At 60.6% G+C, this 17,214-nt stretch overlaps 1 protein-coding gene across 1 annotated transcript in view; it reads right to left on the bottom strand.

The window, feature by feature from the left end:
* Positions 1-17,214, bottom strand: part of SHROOM2 (shroom family member 2) — a gene marked incomplete at both ends in the record, with an annotated part of 76,815 nt that overhangs the window by 24,664 nt on the left and 34,937 nt on the right. The window contains 3 exons of the mRNA XM_084258179.1: positions 979-3,418; positions 5,224-5,349; positions 9,940-10,091. Coding sequence (XP_084114305.1) covers positions 979-3,418; positions 5,224-5,349; positions 9,940-10,091 — 2,718 coding nt within the window. The remainder of the gene's footprint in view (positions 1-978; positions 3,419-5,223; positions 5,350-9,939; positions 10,092-17,214) is intronic.

Genomic DNA, 17,214 nt, shown 5'->3' with positions numbered 1-17,214 from the left:
AACTGCAACTGGTCCTGGAGGAAACCTCTTTCTCTGGAATATATCACTGCAGATGTAAGAGGCAGAGAAAGCAGGGGAGAGGGTGAGGGGTGAGGCGGGCGGGCAGGACAGGAGAGAGTGGGAAGGGGGAGAGCACAGAAGGGGACGAAGATGGACAGAGACGCTGGCTGTCCATGTGGCGGGGAGGACACAAAATGTGTCATTTTCTACAAAGGCTGATGTCAGCTTTTTTTTTTTTTTTTAAAGATTTATTTATTGATGCAGACAAGTGCTGGGGTGCAGGCCAGAGGTGTGGGGGGGTGAGAGGATTCACCAGAGACAGAGCGGGGAGCAGAACAGGCAGACTGACTGAAATGCACCGCTGAGGGGAGCAGCGGGGAGTCAGGAGAGGTCTGCTGCATCACGTGGGTAGCTCCCTGGCTGGGGATAGAACTCGTGCTGCAGTGGCTGCGGACAGCTTCATAGTGCTGAGACTTAACCCACTGTGTCACCAGGGAGGCCCCTGATACCAGCTTTTACCATCAGAACTCAACCTTAAAAAATGAAAGCGCGACAGTGCGATGTGCTGTGCTCTCAATCACGTCTGCCGAGAGTGATCTTTAAAACCATTTGGAAACTGCCCCCCCCCCCCAAATAAGCAGTGACATCAACATTCCAGTATCTGAGAAGTGGCTCTCACGCGCGGTCCTTTATACAAACACCCCTTTCCACCTCAGAGGAGGACTTACATTTTCGAGTTTCCCCAAGTTCTCTGCTTGGTACTAACATGGGGACAAACCAGCCAAGTGACGTCGCTGCGAGGAGGCCGGGAGCTCACGCCCAGCGCGAAGGCTCGGCAGGGGCAGGGATGACCGGGCTATGTCCCTGGGGGCCTTCACGCACGCTGACACCAGGGCTCTAACTGCCCGGTGGGACTTAGTGACCCCACGCTGGGCGCAGAGTCCTCCGTGGGCCCTAGGGCGCTGCCGAGCTGCTTACCTGTGTATAGAGCTCTTTGGATGGAGACGACCGGGACCTTTCGTGGACATACTGCGGCCTCTGGTGCTGCTCCAGACCGGGGTCCAGGATGTCATCCGCCGAGTGGTACCTCCCAGAACCCCTGGCTTCCAGAGCCATCCTTGGCTCCCTCCAAGAGGCTTGATACTCAGCAAAGGTCCCGAGTCTCTGCGGTGGGTCCGATTCCCCCACTGTGCCTGCCTTTCTGGGCCCACTGGCATTTTCCCCAAAGGAGGTGGTGCGGCCCCTCGGCTGGAGCCACGGCTCGGAGCCCTCACAGGCGGGCCTGGCTGTCTGCGGCCTTCCCGGGCCCTCCCTCAGGCCTCTGCACACAGCCGGTCTCTGCCCAGCCTGCTGGGGAGCGGGTCTGCTGGTCTCCTCAAAAAATTTCCATCTGTCGGCAAACGTGCCCACGGCGTCCTCGGCGGCCACAGGGTGGGGGCGGTAGTGTGCCGTGACCCCCACCTCGTTCATCTTCTCAGGCTCAGAGTAGGATTTCAGCTTCTGTGCCGTGGTAAAGCGCTTGCGGCCTCCGACGCGGGGAAGGTGTGGCCCGCACCCCCCAGAAGAGGAGGGTGGCTTGGTCAGGCCTGCCTCCCAGAAGCGGGGGCCAGGGTCGGGAGCCCCCGCGGAGAACAAGGAAGGGGTGCTGAGCACCCCGGCCCCAGGTTCCGCTGCCCCCAGACAGTGGTCGGCTGGGCTGGGGTCCAGGTCCCGGCGCTGGAAGGACGTGGCCCTCAGAACCCGAGCTTGGGCCTCCTTCAGGTGGTCTTTGTAGGTGCCGGGGAAAGACCCTTCTGGGGGGGCGCCGCCCCGCTGGGCCCTCCAGCCGCCGGCCTCCTCTCCTGCCTGGGCTGTGGCCGCGGGCAGCGCAGCGGTGCTCGTGCCCTTCTGCAGCCTGGCCCGCAGCAGCTGGATCTCGGTCCGCAGGGTGGTGGCGAAGCGGTCACTCCTGCGTATGGCCTTGCCCGCCTGGCTGTCAAACGGCGGAGGCCTCTCTGTGCCACTGGGGTGGCCGTTCTGCGCCCGGCATGCCCCCTCCTGGGCTAGGCAGTGCAACATGGGGGTCTTCTGTGGAGAGATCCAGCCGCTTTCCCCATCCAACCCCCTGACGCTGTCCATGACCATCTTCCGGTCGGCTTGGTCTGGGCAGCTGGCGCCCTGCGGGTCTCCGGCCCCCGCAGATGGGCCCTCTGCCGCTCTGTCTGACGGGCAGGCCCTTGCCCACTCCTGGGTGCCTGGGGGAACCTCGTGCTGCAGCAGGCGGCACCGGGACTTCGGCCCCGTTGGCTGCGCCGCAGGGACCTCGTGGGCACCCCGCACCAGGTCCCAGAGCCGGGGCTCCTCTGGGGGCGGCCCTGTCTGTGCGCGGCACGGTCCGCTGGGCGTGCACAGGTGGCGCTTCTGTCCACCGCCACCGTCCTCCCTCTGGTCGGCAGTCCTGGGCCACCTGTCCTGGGCAAGGCCACTGTCCTGGGGGTGGTCGGCGGGGCGCTCCTGCAGGCCCCCAGCAAAGGCGCCGGGCGGCTGCTCCCGGGGCCCCTCGGGAAGGAAGGGGCTGTCGCGGCCGCACCGGCGCAGGGGCTGGCGCGCGTAGGGCGGCGGGCAGCGCACATCCGTGCTGGACGCAGAGGCCTGCAGTCGGCCGGGGGCTCCTGGGAGGCCGCCCGCATCCTGCTCGGAGGACGGCCACCCGCCATCCAGCGGCGCGTCCAGGCCCCAGCCTGGGCCTATGGCCCCTCTCGCGTCGCGCCTCCGCTGAGCTTCGGCCGACTCTGCTCTCCAGTCGCCGTGGGATGGGGCCCGGGTCGGGGCCGGGAAGGGCTGGGCGCCTGGCACCTCAGACGACGGGGGGCCCTGGGGCTTCTCATGGCCCTTGGTGGCGGCGAAGCTGTCGCTGCGGAGCGGGGGCGGAGGTGGGGGCGGGGAGGAAGGGGCTTTTCTCTTCTCGGGCACATACCAGACCGGCCCGAAACTGGACCTGGCAGAGCTGGCCGGCCTGGGCTCAAGAGCGCCCTCGGGCCTCGGGCTTCGGCTGCGGTCACTGGGGACCCTGGGAGGGAAGTGGCCGAGCTTCTCCTCGGGGCCCGGAGCGTCGCCGGCCGGGCACTGTCGGCCGCCCGGCTTGGAGGCTTCCCACAGGCCGACCTTGTAGAGGAGGTTCTCCGTGGAGGAGGCGTCGGCCTTGGGCAGGGTGAGGTCGGGGGTGCCCGAGCTGGTGGAGAAGGAGCCGTACGCCGAGTCCCGCTTGCTCGGGCCGCCCAGGTGGTCAATGCTGCTGTTGGACTTGGCGGCCGAGAGGCGCCCGGAGGGCTGGGAAGGAGGGTCCAGGCTGTCCACGCTCCCCAGGGAGCTGAAGTGGTCAGAGCTGCGCTGCAGGCTCGACGGCTCCCAGGCGCCCGACAGGTCGTGCGAGGAGGAGCTGGCACAAGGAAAAGAACACAGGCCACGGGTCACTTTAGGGGCAAAGCCAGAGAGGCAGCAGGACCCCTCCAGGGCAGCACCCCCATGCCCGAAGGTGCTCCCTCCCCCGAGCTCGGCTTGGAGAGGACGAGCTCTAAGCTCATGGTGCCTTTCACAGTCACCCCAATGGCGGCAGGGCCTCCCTTTGCAGCTCCACGCCACGGGTGGCCGCAGTGCCCTGCCCGCACCCTCGCAGGCTTAGTGCGGCGGCTGGAAACTGCCGCCGGATCAGTCGTTTTAGATTTTTAAAGATGGGCGGGAGTGATTCTAAAAATGTTCCATGACCCACGAAAATGGTGTAAAATGCAAACATGGTCATGGACGGACATGGCCGGGCCACTCGGTCACAGCGCCGGCTGCTCTCGAGCGCCGCAGGCAGCGGCCGCAGCTCCTTCCTCGGCTCACTGCCCCCTGAAGCAGCTCAGAACCAGCACGGGGTCTGCGAGGAGGCGGTGGGTCTGACCCAGCAAGACGGGCAGCACCCGGTGCTGGAGGGAATGGCGGCCAGGAGGTGCGAGAGCGCACAGCCCACACTGTGCCGGGGCCACCTCACACACGCACGGCTGTCATGGTGTCACTGCGCACGCCGGTGCCGCAGCCACCACACAGCAAGGCTGTGACGGCCTGGGGGACCGGCGGGCATGGCGGGAGCCGTCCATCCGGTGGTGGCAGAGCTCCAGGCAGCTGGAACATTCAGCTTCTCCGAAAGCACAGACCACACACCTGGAGACCCTGGCGCCTGGGGGATAACAGCATGGGGAGGGCAGCATGTGGCGGGCGAGGACGGGAGTGTGAGCTGCAGGAGGAGCTGACCCTCGGGTCTCACCCCACTCCCGTGAGCACCAGGCACCTGTGCCCCCACCATCCTCCCTCTCCTCCTCACACCGACCCCCAGGGCCCTTCCCAGCAGGCCCAAGTCCAGGCAGGTACGGACAGCACAGAGACGCCACGCAGAGGCGGCAGCTCCCGTTTCTCTGCTCAGGGACCCGCCCGGGGGGCCTGCCCCACGGCCACTTCCACAAGGAAACCAAAGGCCCAAGTGGCTTCTCAAACCAGCCTGGGCTCCAAAAGCCACAGTGTCAGGTGGCTTTAAATAGGTGGCGTCATATCGAGACGTGTTTCCCTCACGTCACAGAAGTGTGATGACTGAGCAACAGACCAGGGTTCACTAACAGCCAAAAACGGCTTTTTAGTTCTAAACACACACACCCAAGCATGTAAACACACCCACAGGTACACAAGCACACACACAGATACATGTTGCACACTCACACACACACACACACACACACACACACACACACGACAGCCGCGCTGGACGCGGTTCCTGTCCCCCTCCTCACATGCTATGAGGGCACTGGCCACCGAGCTGAGCGACTGGTCGGGGCTGTCGCCAGCCGTCCAACTCCAGCCCTCCCGACGCGACAGCGTGGACTGCAGGCTGGCAAGTGGACAGCAGCTCCCAGCGGAGCCAGTGGGCACCGTGGGCAACGGCAGCACCAAGAGCTGGACCCGCCCCAGAACCCCCAAACCGGCCTGGCCCTGACCCCTGAGTTGTCACTTGAGTAACATAAACGAGAAAGCCCACGTGTCCACCCCGCCCAGGGGCTGGAGTCCTTGGTTCCCAGCACCCCCCACTCTGAAGCCGGGTCCCCAGGAGTGCTGTGGGCTGGTCCTCCTCACATCAACAGGGGCTCTGAAAGTAGGGGGGCGTCGAGGGCCTGAGGGTGCCACGGTCTCCTCCCCAGCCCGAGGCAGGCCTACCTGGTGTGGTGACGCCAGGAGGGCCCGCCACCCCCAGCGGAGAAGGGTGCCAGCGCTGCCTCAGGGTGGCCGTCGCAGAACTTGGCCGCGTGCCAGGAGTGCGGCCTCCAGCTCAGCTCGTTCCTCCTGGAAGAGAAGGACAGGAGACTCAGGGCTCACACAGGGACAAACCACGGGCCTCGGGCGTCACCCTCAGGTGCCCTTTGTCAGCGGGAACATAACCCCACACAGAGAGGAGCACAGCTGCAAAAACATGAACCAGCCCCTGGCCTTCAAGTGTATCCCAAGTTGGCCCACCTTGCCCCTCCCAGGGAGACGCTGCAGCCTTCTGTGTCGGCCCCACTCTGCACAGGCCCGGGCCTGCGTGGGGTGGGGGCAGGCTCTGGACTGGAGAAATGCTCAGGGAGCTCCCAGCTGGGCAGGGTCCCAGGCTGCAGGGGAATCCCCTGGTTATTTACTTGCTTGACTAAGTCACCATGCTGTGTAGCCACCAAATGAGACAGGGGGGGCTCTCCAGGTCGCCCTCATTCGGATGTCCAGACCGACAGGCCAGTCATCCCTGCCCCGGGGCAGGCCTCTGAAGGTGCAGACACTCCGGCTCCCTCCCACAGTCCCTGCCGTCCCCTGCGGCCTACTCGTGTCTCGCTCACACCTGTCCAGGTGCCACAAGGTACAAACAACCAGCCCTACAGAACCCCCATGAGGCCCTCCACCCACGCACCCCTCTCCTCTCTGCTTAGGGCAGAAGGGGCCTCGCTGGGACACCTTCCCGCCCAATCAAGCAGACCGCCTTGGGGGCTGGACGAAGGGGGCAAAATCAAGAAAGACTATTTCGCAAAGCACATGGATGAAAGACCCTAAAGACATTTACTACACCACCTTCTGATGACGCAGGTAACCGACTTGGAAACGCCAGAGGGCTGGGAAGGAAAGGCGTGGACCTCCCTGTCCCTGCCATTAACGATCCTCCCGATCCTCCCGCGCAGACGTCGGGGGTCGACCAGGCAAGACTCTGCTCACAGACTTCCTCAAACCCTCCTCAGGGAGTTCCTGTGGCGTGAATGTCGCCTTCAGGCGGCTTTTCCTGTCCAGGCTCCCCACAGCCGCTCTCACCCATGACAGCTCACTGGCAAAGGAAGGCAATGACCCCGATGCAAACCAGAGGCACGAGCAGGAGCAGGTCTGGAGACAGAAACGCCAGGAGTCTCGCCCAGCCGGAGGAACGGGGCTTTCGCAGAGCGCAGCGCCCCAGGAAGGAGCGAGGCCGTCCCTCCTTAACAGAGCGCCAGACACGGGTCTCCGTTTTAAGAACAAATCAACAGAGACGACACTAATTGGGAATGAGGCGTAATAAGGAATAAACGAAAGCACAGTGAGCACGTCTTGTCTACAAGTGCACCCTGGGGGACTGGCCACTGGGGACAGCAGGAGCTCGAGTGGCCTCGTGAGGCGTGACAGATGTGGGGTCAAAGGAGGCTCGCTGGTGTCTGCTTAGCAGCAGCCCCTCTCGCGGCCCGAAGCACCGGGGTGTGAGCCAGGGAGGGGGCCATTCAGCCACTGGCCACCAAGCACTGTACTGTGCGGCGCTGCAGGACCGGTCGGGGGCGCTCTGGTGCCACCCAGCCTCCACGCGCACTCAGCGCGGCCCTTGGGCTCAGGCCTCCCCTAACCCAGGCTAGAACAGGGGACAAGGGCAGGGCCAAGATCCTGGCCACCCAGATCCTGGTGTTTCTTCCCACACCAGAGCCCCCCTCCGGGTTACACAGACAAGCCACAGGAGGTGCCAGGACATGGTGCAAAAGAGAGCACAGGTGGCTGCACTCGGGAGGTGGCGAGACCACGCCTGCCTGCCAAGGCGCCCGAGTGAGCCGGTGCATGAGTCGCAGCACCCCCTCACCCACCCATCCTCACCCGTCTGCTGCAGCCACTCGAGGGCCCAGCCTGGACCTGCAGAGTCCCAAGAAGTCCCAGGAAGGAAGCCCTTTCAGGGCAGGGAACAGGGAGGGGGTGGTCTCCAGCCCCGAGGCCAGGCTGCCAGCTGAAGGGGCCGCGGGATTGCCGTTCCAGAGGCCCAGTGGCAAGGCAGGGAGGCTGGCTCCGGTGCAGAACAAGGAGAGCCGCCTGCAGAGCCGCCTGGAAGACCAGGGTCCCTGTGTGCGGGGCAGCATGGGTGGGCTGAGGGAGACACACCCCTCTCCAGGGGAGGGGTCGACCCCCCAGGCTGGCGCTCCAGAAGAGCAAGGGGCTCGGTGTGTAGGCACACCCGATGGGCTGCCTGTGGGTGCCATAGTCATCTCAAATTCCAAGCTCACTTGCCAGGCGCACGCCTGGGAGCTGCTCACGTTACAATGCGATGGAACCTCGGAAAACGGCTTGAAAATAAAACACATGCGTGAGATTGCTTCTGGGCCATCCAGAACCTGCCCGGGACCCACTGCCAGTCCCCCAACTGCCCTCAGATCCCCCTCCTGGGGCCTGTGCGCCGTCTCAGTATCCCTAGGCCCACGGGTACTCAAAGAGCAAAGGCATTTCTCCGGAAACAGGGACTTGGGCTCACAGAAGATGCAGCACGCTTAGGGAAACTAACCAGCGAAAGTAACTTGAGGTCAGGGCATGGCAAAGAAATCGCCGGTCTCTGTCATACACGGGACAAACCTCTGCTGTAAAACCTGAACACAAAGCAGGGAAATTTGCCAACAGTCGCCCCTAGGGCATCCTATGGGTGCACGGTAGGTGGGTGCAATATGGAGGTACCCAGAAGCTGTTTCATTAAGTAACTCTCCCCAGAGGGAAGCTGGAATGTCAATGGGAACGTCTGTAGCTCCTTCCCACACACGGAGAACCATGAAATGATCGTGTGCCCACCCAAACCCCCAAAGAGCTGTCAGTCCAGGGTCAACCCATTACTCAGTATTCACGGTTCCTCTGGAAACCCCAACTGGCACGCAAATGTCACCTCCGGGCCTCCCCGGTGGCGCAGCGGTTGAGCGCCGGGTTGCGAAGCTGCCCGCAGCCTCTGCAGCACCAGTTTGATCCCCGGCTGCTCCCCGGCCACCAGAGGAGGGTCCCGCATGGCGTGCAGACCTCTCCTGCCGCCCGCTGCTCCCCTCAGCAGTGTGCTTCGTTCCTTCTGCCTGCTCTGCTCCCCGCTCTGATTCTGGTGAATTCTCTCACCCTCCCGCGCTTCTGACTATATCCAGTGCTTGTATTAAAAAAAAAGTCACCTCCGCTGCAAGTCTAGTGTCAAGGCAGCCATCAGGGCTCTCCAAGTAAATGTCACCGCATCACTGGCACACCCTGCCGTGGAAACAAACTGGCAACTTTGGGCCGCTCTCTCCCTGTGCCACCGGGCAGCCTCACAGCAGAGAGCCATCTGCTCGCGCTGCGAAGCCAGGTCAAAACCTGAACCCAAGTCACTGTTTCCAAAATAAAACACTTCCTCCTGATCCAACAATAATTTTCCTATCGAGAGAAAAAAATGTAATCCCCAGCTGAAGTGATGTATGTAACCTGGACTTCGCGTGAGCACCTACAATATAAACAACTATCAATTGATAAAACTGATGCTCAACTGATGATCTATTACATATCAAAACCAGAAATAGTCCAGACAACTCGGTGTCTGTCCCATGTCAACTTCTGGGTCTACTGTTTTAACCAAAAAAATAAACACAGTACCAAAACCCACGGTATCCAAAATGCTCAAGGAACTTTTGCCCCAGAGCCCGAATGAGGCCCTGGGCCCCTGCAGAGGCAGCTCTCAGCATGCCTGGCGCCTGCTCGGGGGGGCCGCGCGCAGGGGAGCACGGTCTCCACCAGGGGAGGGCTCTCGGGAGGAGGGCGAGGGCCAAGACCTGCCGTGTCCTGGCCGCCCCGGCCTCTGGCAGCTCCACGGCTGGTGCTGATCCATCCGAGCAACATGGAGCTGCACACGGAGTTCTGGGGCAGCAGAGGGGGAACCGGCTCAGTGTCGAAACCACGGGGACGCAGGGACACCCAGACGCCACTGCATGTTGCGAAGACCTTGCTCCCGGCACCATGGAGAGCTGTCAGGGGTCTGGGAAGCGCCTTTCTTCCAACGTGTAACCTCACACCCGGGCCAACCCTGCATCCCCGCCGCAGTGTTAATCCGCTCCCGCGCGCGGCTCAGGGGCTGTGATTAGAGTCACAAAAGGACTTGAGGCTGGACTTGACGCCGGAAGTGACACAGAGCGACCCCATCGGTAACTTGGCTCCGGCCAAACCGCCGGCAACACCAGGCCGCCCAGGGCTGGGCTCAGCGATCGGGTGGCGGCGGCATCCTCGCAGCATGACTGGCTCTGCGGTCTGGACTTGCAAAGCCCGAAAGGGCGAGGACAAGCAGAAAACCCCTACGGCAGGATAGTCACCACACATTTTCTCTTGAGCATTCGAATGACAAGCCCTTCTTGGTCGTCGGCCTCTCTAGCCAGCCAACCAGATGCCCAGAGCCCAGCACCGTGATGGGACAGCACATTCTGCAGCATCTCGGAGACGCAGCTCCCCCCGCCAGAGCGCCTCTTCAACGCGGCCGAGCGCCCAGATAGCACATCCCCAAGTGGGAGGGCATCCCTGCCCTATCAGGACAAAGCCGCAAGTGACCGGCTTCAGGTGTGTCACCTTTCCTCGGGGCATCTGCTAAGCCAGAGGCACAGCCACCCGGCTCCCCAGCATGACAGCGCTGGGCCCGGGTCTTACCTTTTCACCACCAACTTCAGGGTCTTATGGGACCCCTTCACCAGGCAAATGGCCTCTTGTCTGAATCCCGAGAGACCGACGTCGTTGATGCCCACAATCTCGTCTCCCGCCAGTAACTTGTCCACGGCCGCAGCTTTGCTTCCTTCTTCAATCTGCAACACAGATGCACGGCCCGTGAGCCTCCCGCTGTGGGAACGCAGTCCCAGTACCCCCTGCGGGCCTGCACCCGGGACCGACCACCAGGGTCACCCGGGAGTGGGAGGCGCCACCTAGGCCCTTCCTGGGCAGGGGACAGGGACACACCCCACGGCCTGGGGGCCTCCTCTCACCCAGAGAACGGAAAGCACCACTGGGGAACACTCTAGAGACAGGGAGTCAAACACACCAATTCGTTTGCTGGGTCTCCTCCATGCAAACCAGGATGAAGGGCCGTTTGATTTCCTAATGACCTCTCAGACAAAAATAATTAGCTAGAGGGCCTCTGTGGTGGCACAAGGGGTTGAATCTCAGCACTGTGAAGCTATCAGCAGCCACTGTAGCACGAGTTCCATCCCCGGCCAGGGAGCTACCCACATGGCACAGCAGACCTCTCCTGACTCACCCGCTGCTCCCCTCAGCAGTGTATTTCAGTAGATCCGCCTGTTCTGCTCCCCACTCTGTCTCGGGGAATCCTCTCACCCCCCACACCTCTGGCCTGCACCCCAAGCTTGTGCATGCATAAATAAATAAATCTTTAAATAAACAAATAGCTAGAGACAAGATTAACAAAACAGTTTTATTGAGATATAACTCCACTTCCACACCATTCACCCACATAAATGACTTTTCCCTTATTTTTCAGAGCTCTGTGCCCATGGACTTCAGAACACTGAGGAGACCACCCCCCCACCACCACCACCACCTAGCCCGGGGCAGTGCAGTCTGCTCTGTCGAGGCCTCACTGTCCTGGACACTGTGTATACACACAGTTGGGTACTAAGGGTCTCACGGCTGGTATCGAGGCGCTTCCTCTCAGCAGCTGACAACGTGGGGGGCCAGGGCCACATCTGCCTCTCCACTCATCAGTCCATGGACATTTGAGTTGCCTTTTTGGCAACTGTGTGTGACGGCGCTGTGGGCACCATTGCACCGGTTCTGGGTGAGCCTGCACTTCCCGTGGGAGTGTTCCTGGCAGCACTGGGTGGTGTGGTCACCACAGAAAGTACCTGGAGGACCGGGTGGCCTTCTCGAAAGCAGCCACCATGTTCAGCGCCCCACCGCCAGCCTGGAAGACCCCTGCCACTTGCCAGCATCTGTTTCCTTGGTAATTGTCCTAATAGAGTCTGACATGGTATGAATATCAGGACAGTCGCTGCTTGGGGCCAAGCACACGTGAATGACTCCTTAAAAGCTTGCGTGTCGTCTATTGTACGGTTTTATCCTGAGAAATCCGGACCCTTATGCCCTCGGTTTTCCTATGCACTGATCGTTCCACTGAGCCCCAAGAGCCCCAGATGAATCCCCGAGCCCGTCCATCCACCCAGGCTGTGTTCGGTACATGCTGAGCCAAGCGTGGCCCAGGAGCCGACTCCAGCCAGCTGCTCTGTTCTTTCTTCGGTAAATAAAATCTTACGGGACCACAACCACACCCCATTTGTTTATATACTGCTTCGGGAGAGAAGCCAGCAGCTTGGCCCAGAAAAGAGCCAAAAACATTTACTACTTGGCTTCTCCCAAAAGAGGTTTGCCAGGCCCTGCTTTACACCAAAGAGCTGCTATCTTTACAAACTGCCTGGGAATCAAGTGAGAAAACGGATGGTTCTGAGCACATCGGCGGGACTGGGGCATTTCCAGCCCCTCGAGGGCAGGCCAAAGCTTACCTAGGAAGCACTTCCCAAGGTCAGCACAGGCCCCCAGATGCACCTCCTGTAAGGCCAGAGAGCTGGTGTTGAGCCACTCACACCGCCGGAGCTTCCCTAAGCTCCGCCTGCATCCAAGGACACGCGAACTCTTCGGTTAATAAAGCTACTTCTCACTGCCAGTGCAGGCCACAAACACCAAGAGACCCTCCCAACAGAACTAGGAGGCGATCGGTCAACTACTGGCTTCAGCATTCCAGCAACTGACCCCAACCCAACGCTGTAAATAGGCCCCACCCGCCCAGACTACACACTGGGCCATGTGGAGCCACCGCCAAGCTTGCACTGCTGGGGAGCTGGCCCGGGGAAAGTGCCCTTCACCAGAGTGGCCAGCAGAGGGCGCCCGAGGGAGGCCGCCTGGACAGAACAGGTCCCCAGCGGACGGTGAGGAGCGGAGCAAGGGACAGTTCGGCTTCTCCCCCACTCTGGGCCCAGGGACTCAGAGGCCACCGCACAGCCCGGCAGCTGGCCACAGGCCTTTTCTTTCAAGACCTCTGCACTTGGGTAGCTTTTCTTGACAGGCAGGGATCCGCCCGCTTAAGTCTCTCTGACCACATACAGACCCCCTCACCCCAGCCCAGAGGGAGGGGTCCGCTCTTTCGCCCCATTTCCTGGCAGCTCCAAGATAAGGCCCCTTAGCTGCAAGGCCACGCTATTACTTACAGCCACCACTGCATTTAACAAAAGGTCTAATAGCCAGAGTTTCGTTTCCAAGATTAAGTAGCTCATGACAAGTCAGTTCCTAACAATTTTGGGCTGAAATTGGCTAGGGCTGGCCTAATTCAGCATCCAGAATCCCCCCTCTCCCAGAACAGAGTCCCACCATGGAGCATAAACAAACTGACAACAAATGGGCCTCCTCAATGCACTGTCATAGTAGGTAATTGGGCCTTAAACCATACGTCACGTTACGTAACCCTGGAACATCTACTCAGAGTGGAGGAGCAGCAGAGGCCTCCCACATACGGCTATGCATTTATCTGCTGGAGAGGCTGGAACACGGACCTCCAGGAATACAGATTTTTTCAAATTCCAGCTCCGCTGCCAGTGGGAGCCTGGTGCGAACCGAGAACGCAATTTGCACACCGAATGAGTTAGAAGGCACAGGAAACACAAGGCAATCGAGGCACATGCAACTGCAGACCTAATTACACGTTAATAGTGGCTACTGCGACATTCATAAAAATGCACATTTACAAAGTGTGATGCCATCATCACAAATGTCTAAGGACAGACCCTCTATTGGTTGTGTCTTTCAAGAGTTATGCACCCCAGGCCAGAGCAGCTCAGAAACCCAGGCTCAGGGGAGCGGCCCTGTATCGACAATGGCCTATTAGTCGGCCTTGACGAGGAAGGAAACCTTGACACGCGGCGCGGGTATGACAGGGCTGAGCTCTGAGGACGTTATGCGGAGGGGCACAAGCAGTCACGGAAAGACACATGCTCTGACCGCACTCGGGAGGCGCCGGGAAGAGGCTAGTCCGGAGACAGAGCAGAGGGAGGGGAGCCAGGGCTGGCGAGTCGGCATTTCCGGGGGACAGTTTCCGCTTTAGAAGATGAAAGTGCACTGGCGGTGGACAGTAGTGAAGGAGTCACAAGACCAAGGGCTCCTGAGGCCACTGAAAGGGACACTCAGAGAGAGGGCGGGAGGGTACATTTTTCTTCTATTTACCCTCATCAAAGTGCCGCGTTCATCAGCATCCGGGGAAAGAGGCATGGGACGCAGCGTGAGAATGTGCCCTCCTCCCTACAAAGCAGCCTTTGAATTCCAGTATGGCAGGAAAACCTTCTGGCAGAACCACGATGACTCAGGACAGTTTCTGAAGTCAGAGGTGACACGTCATGGTGACACACCACCCGGGTCTGACTCAGCCGTGACCCCATTCCACCACCTCCTGTGTGAACAAGCCCTAGGCCGGCTGCACCCACCTGTAACATCGGTCTCTGCCTTGTACACACCGCTCAGGCCCCTCTTCCGTCACCCGGGCCTGCAGGAGCCTACCAGGCCACCCGCCTGCCCCGCCCCGCACCCCACACTTCCCAGCAAGCCCCCTTGGGCTTCCGGGAGAGGGCAGCTGGGATTTCCCTGTCGGCTTCCCCGCCAAGCAAAAGCAGCTCAGGGAAGCCAGGAGCCCCGAGAGCCTCCCCTCTGCAACCTTCACCCCTCCGGGTGGCTCTGACAGGCAGGACTCATCAGGACTGACGTGGTGCCAAAATCCCTGAAGCTGGCACTACTGCACCCACAGACGTGCCCGCCAGGCCCCCCAGTGAGCCGTGTCCCACACCTGCGGGGCTGAGATGGGGCTCCAGACGATGCCCCTTGTCCGGTGCGTGCCGAGGCCTGCGCTCTGTGGCTGCACGGGGCAGGCGGTGTGAGGTGCTGGGCATTTCTCAGGCCAGCTCGCGCCAACTCACAAAGGTCCCTCTGCAGACACGCAGTGTACTGGGGTGTGTGGGTGCTGGTCACCCCGACTCGGGGGCAGAGATAAAAAGACTTCACGACCGCCAGACGGGAGCACATTCCAAACTGGGGTCTCGGCTAAAGACAGGCGCAGAGGCAGGAAGCAGTGGCTGAGGAATGTCAGCCTGGCGGGTGCAGCTCTCTGGCTGGGGAGTGTTTGAAGATGAGGGCAGAGAGGTGGGATGGAGGATCCTGACCTGGAATGAGAATCTGGCCCAAGTCCTGAAGGCCGAGAGCCCAGAGCAGGCGGGTCCAGGCGCAGGGAGTGGCTTTCTTATTCAAGCGAATAATTCTGGAAGGATCACCTTGCAGGAACACAAGCTGACCTCCCTCCGCCTCAGAACAGAAGGGCAAGGGAAGCAGATCCGGGCAGCAGAGGGCAGCGAGAGCTACCCGCAGCTGGGCCGCAGAGCTGCAGGAAGACCCCAGGCCCGCAGCCACCGGCAGCGGTGACAAGGCCCGGAGGGATGTGCTGGGGCGCTGAGCTGCGATGCGGAAAATCGAAAATCACAGCAGCCAGCAATGGACCCGAGGCAGAGCGGCCACAAGAGCAACGTCGCGTTTCGAAGGGTGACGCCTGCAGCGTGCCCGCCACGGCGGCTCCAGAGAGCTCAGTCTGAGAGGAGCTGCCGCCAGAGTCTGCCGCATTAAGCCCTCCCGCCGCCATTCTTCGTGAGCTTTAGGAAAAAAGCCCGACTCATTCCGGGAGAGGGTCGAACGGTGGCAGAGTCGGGAAGCCCATCGACACAGAAGCCTCCACAGAGTGCCTTAACCTAAGTCACCACTCACGCTGGGGCGGGAGGAGGCAGACCATGGCGAGGAGGCCCCAGGAGGAGGCTCTCAGCACGGAGGAGGCCCTCAGCCCCCTGTGGCGCCCTCCAGATGCCAGCCAGTGAGGGCGGAGAGCCTGCAAGGGGCCTGCAGGTGTCCGCTAAACCCGGCCCTGCGAGGGAGGAAGGAAGCAAGCAGCAGTGGGACAGGATGGTCCAGACAAAGCAAACACGGGGCTGAGCAAGGAACTCAGGAAGGTCCATTCTCTGCACAACACAGAGGGCAGGACCCCGCCCCGCCCCCCCCCCCGCCCCAGGACAGCTGGACACTGCAGGAGGAGGAGGCTGGGTCTCCAGTTGACACAAGCTCGTCTGATTGAAGGGCCCCATCGCCCCTTCTTGTACCCCCAGATGGAGATTTCACCAACTACTGAGGACACATGAGTCTTGCAGGAGTCCCAGAAACATTTTGCAGGCAGCGCCCCCCTGCCCCCCGCCCATCTCATTTTCAAGTAAAACTGCTTTTCTCAATGGGTGAGCTCGTCTGCTGACTGCTTCTATTTTTGCTGCAAACAGAGAGGAGTGAGACAATGATCCCAGGAGGCTCTGGCTGCCCCAGCATCCCCTGAACGTGAGCGGTGGGGCAGGGCTCTGTCCTGGTTGGTTTTTATACCCGATGATACAAAGGCTACTAAATAGAAATTTGGAGGGGCCTCCCTGGTGGTGCAGCAGACCTCTCCTGTCTCCTCGCTGCTCCCCTCAGCAGCATATTTCAGTCAGTCCGCCTATTCTGCTCCCCACTCTGTCTCTGGGGAATCCTCTCACCCACCCCCCTGCACCTCCAGCCTACACCCCAGTTCTTGTATGCATAAATAAATAAAAATAATTAGAAATTTGGAGTCATAGTTGTGTATTTAATGTCTTCAGCAGATGAGATCACCGCTATTTCCATGTTTTTAAACAGAACTGTCTCAAAGAAAACAGCAGCTCCTAGAACCCGGCTGCTCCAGAGGGGACTGTTTCCCAAACCACTCGGTTCCCACGCCACAAGGAACCTCACCTTCGCGCAGACTGGGGAGCGCTGAGGATACTGGGTTGTGCGTAGGAGGGACCTGGAGGTAACAGCTCATCCACACTTGAAGACTTAGACACTGGACATCTTCCAAAGGAAATTCTGATTCCAAAAGTCACTAGGATAGCTGTGCAGAGAAGCACCCCCGTGGCCACATGCTATTTTTCGATCTGTGGTGCATATGTTAAGAATTGTGTACCAAGGGCAATGTCTGCAGGCCAACCTCAAAGCAAAGTCTTAATTATGCAAGGAAAACCCCTTCCTCAAAATATTAAAAGGAAAATGATAGGAGAGCCAACAGAGGAAGGCCTAACGACATAAGCCAGAAGCCACCGTGTATACTCTGCACCCAGACCAATAAGATGTCTTTTCCCAAGGGTCCTCTTAGCACACTCCTTCCGTCCCTCCCCGACGACGGCTGGGTGGCACGAGGCCCCAGAACAAAGAAAGGCAGATGTGGGAGAGAGAGGGAGGCTGTGGAGGAGGAAACCAGCACCCAGAAGTCTAGACCCGGGACGCTGCTTGGGGGGAGACTGGAGTTTGCCTCCAGAGTCAGGCCGGTAGGCCAGAGTCCAGAGCAGGTGGGCAGGCACCAAACAGGAGTGTTCCCACCTGCCACGAGCAGGGCAAGTCCCACGTGTGTGCCCCTCTGCAGGTAAGGTGGAGGGCCAGGGCCTCAGGACTTTGCAAAGTGCTAATCACCCCATCCACACTGCACCCCAGAGCACCCCAGCCAAGCTCTGCAAGGCAGTTTCCGGATGGAAACTCTGGAGGGAGCAACTTGGAAACTGTGCGCTGAAGAAGTTACGACCTGGAAGGAGAAAGATTTGCAAACAGCCTGCTCCAACACTACCCCAGTTAGCACCCGTCATGGCCTCTCACTGGCAGCCGGACCTTGGCTGCCCCACCCGGGACCCTGGAGCGGGACCCGGGGAACGCCGCTCCTTGGCGGGCGGCACCTGGCAGGCATCGCCAGTAGAGGGCGCTGGAGGGCCACCGCCGGAGAAGGGGCTGTCCCCGTCTGCAGCTGGCTTTCCCGTCTGCCCAGCGCCAGCTGCAGTCAAGTGCAACAGT

Source organism: Talpa europaea (assembly GCF_964194135.1).
Source record: "Talpa europaea genome assembly, chromosome: X".
Classification (NCBI taxonomy): Eukaryota; Metazoa; Chordata; class Mammalia; order Eulipotyphla; family Talpidae; genus Talpa; species Talpa europaea.
The sequence above is the reverse complement of the archived record's forward strand: the minus strand, read 5'-3'. Positions and strand labels throughout refer to the sequence as shown.